Source organism: Nothoprocta perdicaria, unplaced genomic scaffold (genome assembly GCF_003342845.1).
Source record: "Nothoprocta perdicaria isolate Ctin4 unplaced genomic scaffold, notPer1 scaffold_218, whole genome shotgun sequence".
Classification (NCBI taxonomy): domain Eukaryota; kingdom Metazoa; phylum Chordata; class Aves; order Tinamiformes; family Tinamidae; genus Nothoprocta; species Nothoprocta perdicaria.
The window spans coordinates 615,841-622,258 of record NW_020455399.1 but is presented as its reverse complement, the minus strand read 5'-3'; the positions used below and the strand labels follow the sequence as shown (position 1 = coordinate 622,258).

Sequence of the window (6,418 nt, the reverse complement as noted above, 5' to 3'; positions counted from 1 at the left end):
TTTGGGGGGCCCTGGGGCAGCGCTGCCGGGGCCGGGGGGTCCTTGCGGGCCCGGGGCAGAGCCGGTGGGGCGGGCGGCGCAGCCCCCGGCGGTCCCGGTGCACGGGGCCGCCTCCATGTTCTGCCGGAGCGGCCGCATCCCGCCTGGGGCGCGGGAGGGCCCGGGGGTCCCGGCAGGGCCCGGGGGTCCCGGCAGGGCCTGGCCCGCACGGGCGGCACTCTTGACGTCCTGGCCCCCCCTGCGCCCTCCTGGTCAGGGCCCCAGGCGCCCGTCCCCATGAGCAGGACGGCCCAGGGCACGAGGTGCGAGCGGGACAGCGGGGGGGCAGCCCCGGAGCAGCCCCTCCTGCCCCCCGTTCCCGTGTCCCCTGCGCAAGGTGACTGCGGAGGCCGCGCAGGGACCTGGGGGAAACTTCTGCCCCCGAGTCCCCGCGGGTGACCTTGGCCGTGTCCCTCGAGTCCCCGCGGCGGCCCCAGGAGGGCCCGTGCCCGGGGGTGTCGCCTCCTCCCCTGCCTCTCCAGTGCCAGCTCCAGCCCCGCTTTCCAAGCGGTCGCATGTTCCGCTGCCAAGGGGGGCCCGGGCTGCGGCGGTGGCACGAGGCCGAGGCGCTGAGGAGGACGCTGAGCTGGGAGGAAGGGGCCCCGGGCGCCTCCTGCTCCCCGCTGCCTTTGCTCGGTGCCCAGCACCTTTCGTGTGTTGTTCAAGGGCTCCTCTCACCTGCCGCAGCAGCTCAAGTTCACAACCTCGGACTCCTGCGACCGCATCAAGGATGAGTTCCAGCTCCTGCAGGCCCAGTATCACAGGTGGGTGCTCCTGCGTGCCGCAGGGTCCTCCACGCTCTGTCCCATGGCAGGGAACGCTGAKAACGGTTCCGTTTAGAGCTGATAATTGCTCGGGGTGCCCGTTCCTGGCAGGACCTTGATGGTCTGCGTCAGAGCTTCCTCCCCTGACGTTTTGGGGGGCTTCTTCCCCAGAGAAGAACATCTTGCAGTGCCCACCCTGGGCTCCCCAGGAGCGATCGSCCCCAGTGCCCAGCAGCCCTATAGCGGGGCTGTATAGGGCACTGCTCTTGCCTGCCRTATAGCGGGGCTGGCAGGAGGTGACAGGACACAGAAGAATCGCTCTGATTCTGCTGCCCCGTTGCCTTGCAGTGTGGATCCAAGCGGGACACTGAGGGAGAGACCGGATTGTGCAGCTTGGGTCACGTTTGGTTAAAGCGGGACCTCGGGGAAGGGAGTAATCCTGTCCRCTTAGGAGCCCGGAAAGGAGAACATTCAATGCCCCTTGTGCAGCCAGGGGCTCTCSTCCGCGCGCCGCTCGGCCAGGACCGCGCCGGGCCTTGCCAGGCCTCCCGTGTCTTGCTGGGAATTCCTGCTCACTTCTTGCTGGCTGCCATTCCTGGACTGCAAATGCTGCATGGAGCTTAAATCCAAACGCATCCGCTTTGGTGCATGTCAGAGAGCAGATACTGCTGACCTGCAGGTTGGCCTGGGATGGTTGCTCGCTTTTTGGGTGTGTTTCTTGAATAAACGCAACCCCCCCCCCGAGCTTAAATGGGCTCGGTGATGGCCTCTGCTGTGGTGCAAACAGCTGCCAGGATTGTGCTTTGTGCCTCTGTGGCCGTGGCAGCGTGAGCCCTGCTCTGATTTCTCGTGCACCATTCGCCTTGGCTTGGGCTCTGCTGCTCCTTTGGGTCCTGCACGGGCAGCGGTGTCATCCTGGCGGGAGGCAGCCCAAGGAACGGCTTGGGAACGGCTCTTCCTGGCGGCCCTCCAGCTGAGAGCAGTGCTGGGGCTGGAACAGGGGACCCCAAGAGGTATTTGTGGCTTCCCGCGCCACCGCGCTTGGCCGTGAGCCGCTGGAAGAGAAGCGGGCTTGGGGAGGTGACGCCGTTTCTTGTTGGAAACCTAAAACCGCAGCACGCGCTGCCGCGGCGCCTGAGCTGCAGCTCCACACAACTGGGAGAGCAACGGTGGCTCTTAAGGGTGCAAAGCACCTAGCGGGGGAAAATCCTCTCTTCTGGCGGGATGTGCCGCCCTTGGGCCTCCCCTCRTCGTCTGGAAAGGACATGGCTTTATGTTTTAGGTTGGATAAAGCGCTTCTGGAGCCCACAGGCATGTCCACGCTAGCGTTCCTGTCCTGCTAGGGCTGAGCTGAGGGAGGCTGAGATCCTTCTCGAGCTGCGACTGCAGGTCCCTCGGGGTCTCAGTGGCCAACCTTGTGCTGCCGGCTTCTCTTCAGCTTTAATAATCGTATGTTTTGGCAGGACTCTGAGAAGGGGCTCTATTGCAATAGCTGCTAGACAGCACAAACACAGCGTGGCCAGAGCTCAGACCTACCGTTTAGTGCTCGAGTGGAGACATCTCCACTGCGAAAACGCGAGGAGCGGCTGTTCCCCGCTCGCTGCCGAGCGACCCTCTCACCTCCTGTTTGCTTTTCTTGCTGTTTTCTGGCTTCCAGCTTGAAGTTGGAATGTGACAAACTGGCGAGCGAGAAGTCGGAGATGCAGCGTCACTACGTCATGGTAAGGAGCTGCGCGGCCGCGGGCTGAGACGCGCGGGGCAAACGCAGCCGTGGAGCGGGTGCTCGTGCCGGGGTTCGTGCGGCGGGGGGCTCTGCCCGTGCAACGGCAGCTCTGCGGGCTGCYGCTGCTTCATCCCCGCAGGTAGCATTATCCGGGCTTTTGTGTTGTCCCATGCCGTGCGTTGTTGAGATGCGGGAACTGGCGGAGTTGTTGCGTGTAGGACGTTGATGGGCCCGGGGAGCGGTCGATAGGATAGGTGATGGTGGTGGCGGTCTGCCCCTGGTGCCCTAAGGGAAGACTAAAGCACTAAAGACTAGAGGAAGGGCTTCTTTGCCCCTGCATCGATTGGGGAAGGGCAGGAAGGGACACGAGGCAGCACGGCCGGTGTGGAGCGTGTGCCCTGGCACCAGCGAGAGGCACGGGAGGGTGCCGCAGGTCTAGCAGGGTTGGTGCGGGGTAGCACCGCACCCGAGCCCAGTGGTAACGGGCAGGAAGAGCCCGGTTTGCCCGCGAGACGAGCCGCGGCTGAACTGGTGCTGGCGCCCGCGACGGGACACCGGCGGCGGCGGGCAGGGGCCGTGCCGGGCCCTGCGGAGCGGAGCCTGCTCCCGGCTGCACGCCCGCTCCGGAACCTGCCCGTGTGCTGCACGCGCGGCGCGGCCGCCCGCCGCCTGCGTGGCCTTGTCCTCTGTGCCCGGCCGAGGGGGACAGCTCCCGTGTGCCCGAGGAGGAGCTGCCAGCCCCAGCGGGGTCACGTCTGGAGGCTCGGGGGGATGTCCTGCTGGCAGGGGATGGAGAAAGCCGCGGCAAGGGATGGAGAATGCTCTGCTGTGGGACCTCGTGAAGTCGGGGAACCACGTGAGCCTCGTAGGAGCTGGAAGCAGGAGTCATCTGCTAACAGGAGTCATCTGCAGTGCAAACGTTGAGGCCTCCTGCACGTTGCCCTGGCCCAGCAGCTGGGCAGAGTCACCGATGAAGCGCCGGCCTCTTGCCTGTGTGTGTCCCAGCACAGAGTCAGAGCAGCGCCTGGGAGAGGCCGAAGAAATGGTGCCACGTGAAGGCTGTGGACTTGATAGGAGCTCTGTAAAGAAAGAAATCCTCCAGGAGCAATTGGGCCTATTCTTGTAGGTAGGGTAAGAGTTCAGCTCCCCGGTAATGCTTCTTCCATTCCACCTATGGAAAAGGCCCTGGCAGCACCTGGGGCAGCAGGGCAGGCTGTAATTACCTGGGGTTCGTGGGGTTGTCCATAAAGCCGAGCTGGTGCCAGCCTGCCAGCTGCAGGGCGAGGAAGAGATAAGACGTAGGAGCGAATCCAGAGAAGAGCTCTGAATTCAACGGGAGCAACAGCAGAGCTGGCCCTGCCTCCTCCTCCGCCATCCGCGTGCCCAGGACCTGCCTGGGCTGGGAGCCGGCGGCAGCAGCTCGCTGGCCCCGTTCTGTAGCAGAGGGGAAGCCTCTCGCTGACGGGTTTCATTCCGTGCCCGTTCTCCCCGCTGAGAGGTCACCTCGCTGCGTGGAGCCTCGCTGCCGAGCGCCACTGCCGGAGCCTCCTGCCCAGCCTCCTGCCGTGCCGGAGCCCCCGGCCGGGATTTGGGCCGCTCTTGGTGGCGCTGGGGAGGAGGAGGCTCTCGCTGACCCCACAGGGCTCTGGCTTTTCCTGCAGCCTGGAAGCCTGGGGGGGCTCCTGCCCGGGGGCGGCCGCAGCGCTCCGGGATCCGGGATCCGCCCGGGCGGCTGTCGCCCTCGGCAGGAAGCGCGGAGCGTTCCTGGGAGCGCCCGGAGCCGCTGCAGCTGCCGCGATTCTCAATGAGCAGCAATTAGCAGCGCGGGGTCAAGTTCCCGCTTCCTGCTCCGGGCTCCAGCGTGCACGGAAACCTCGAGAAGCGGCAGCGCGGCTGGATCAGGGCGAGATGACGGCGATACCGGGGCGGGCGCTTGGCCGGCTCCTGCAGTCGCTGCCGCAACCCAGGACACAGTCGTCTTTCATTTGAATTAAACGAGTGCAGACATGGATTTTCTCTCCCTTTGGAAGAGTCAGGATTACAGCAGGCAAGCGGAGGGAGATTCCTAAACTCTCCAACATCAGCCTTAAAACAGCTATTTTAGGAGGTCAGGAATTAGTTCCTCCTGCCAATAGATCGCTCTGTAGTTGCCTGTTGTGTTTTTCTTGGTGCGTGGGTGGGTTTTTTCCCTCTTTTTGACACAGCTTCTCCGCAGGCAGCTGGAGCTGCGTGCAGCTGGCTGTGCTAGAAGCYGGGTGGGATCTCTCCCGTTTGCTGCGGGAGCAGCCACGTGGGCCGCGGGACACGAGCCAGGCAAAGCTTGCTCGAGTCGAGCTGCCTCTCCCTTGGCCTCGGACGTAGCTGCGGGAAGCGCGTGGGGCCACGAGCCTCTCCGCGCATTCGAGGTGCTGGTGCTCGCCGTGCTGCAGAGCACCCAAGGGTGTCCGTGCCAGGTGGCGGGTGAGGCCRATTCCATCTGGAACGGCTCTAGGCTGGAGCGGGGTGGGCAGAGAGCGCCTGGATTTGGATTCCTCGGACCTGGAGAAGATGTAGGTCTGTATTTGGGTTTGCCAGGTGCTCTATTTGTCCATCTGGGAGCAGGCTGCCTTTTTTCCTTCTATTCTTGCCTAGTTTTCATTGAAAACTGTTAGAAAAGTGCATGGCTGCATGCAACTGCTTTATGTTATGGAGATTTGACTCGTACTTTTTAACGCTCGTCTCCCCTGCTCTGCAGTATTACGAGATGTCCTACGGGCTGAACATCGAGATGCACAAACAGGTAGGGGGGCATTTCCAGTGGCCCCTGCGCAGGGGACGTTGCTGCTCTGCTCTCTGCTGCCCCGCATTTGGGCATTCCTGAAACACCTGGGGCAAATGCTCTGGATTTGGGCATTCCCAGAACGCCAGGGGCGAATGCCCTGGACCTGGGGAGCGGAGCGGGGCAGGAGGGTCCGAGGAGGCTCGGAGCAGCCGCCGTCTCCGCGGGCAGAGCCGGGTGTTGGCAGCAGCACGAGCCCCTGCCCGTGTTCCCGCACGGAATGTAATTCAACACATCCCCACCTGGGTCTAGAACATTTTTTGTTCCTCTGACTTCATTAAATGAATATTGGAAGCCCTGAAAGGGAAGAGTGCTGCAGCTTGGCTCTGTGCAAGCAGCAGCGCTGATTTATTGAAGGATTTGGGGAGGGGGCTCGGGGGCAGGACCGCCCTCGCCGCCCCGCAGAGCACAGGGATGCAGCGGGACGTTCCGGGTGCCTGTGGATGACATTGGGCCCCGCTGGAGCTGGGGTCCGGCCTCGGGCGGGAGGGGAGCTGGGCAGCGCGTGCTCGGGGGTCGTGCAGCCCCTACCCCTCTCGTCTCACGTCTCTCTTCTTGTCTCTCTCGTTTGCTTTTCCCGTGTGTTGCAGGCTGAAATTGTGAAGAGGTTAAATGGGATTTGTGCTCAGGTCCTGCCCTACCTTTCACAAGAGGTAACTGGCTCTGGTGGAATGGGGGGCTTTGGTGGCAGAGGGGTGGAGGCTCCTGTCCCCTCTCTGAGCCCAGGCCACTTGGGCATCCGGGCACGGGAACACGGACACAGGAGGCTGGAACACCTCGGTGCTGCTCCGAGCCGCCGCCCGGGACGAGCCCGTCGGGAGCAGCCCCGCAGCCCCCGGGCTCAGCCGAGCCCTCCGTGCACAAAGATGGGCTCTGTTCTCCCGCTGCTCCCAGGATTCCCGAGGCTGCGGCCGCCGCTCCAAGGGGCTGGAGCTAATGCGGGGAGGGAATGGGTTTAAAAAACCACCTCGGGGTGGCTCCTCCTTGAGATGTGCTTCCTGTGCCTCGTTAATTAATGCAGCTAACGAGCCCCTCCCACTGCACCGAGATCAATGGGGAGATGGGGCGGGAGGG

The 6,418-nt window shown here is 63.8% G+C and overlaps 1 protein-coding gene across 1 annotated transcript in view; it reads left to right on the top strand.

Moving 5' to 3' along the window:
• AES (amino-terminal enhancer of split) overlaps positions 1 to 6,418 on the top strand; it is a 9,493-nt gene that overhangs the window by 1,989 nt on the left and 1,086 nt on the right. The window contains exons 2-5 of the mRNA XM_026038784.1: positions 706 to 803; positions 2,461 to 2,524; positions 5,261 to 5,305; positions 5,935 to 5,997. Of these exons, the coding sequence (XP_025894569.1) occupies positions 706 to 803; positions 2,461 to 2,524; positions 5,261 to 5,305; positions 5,935 to 5,997 (270 nt within the window). The remainder of the gene's footprint in view (positions 1 to 705; positions 804 to 2,460; positions 2,525 to 5,260; positions 5,306 to 5,934; positions 5,998 to 6,418) is intronic.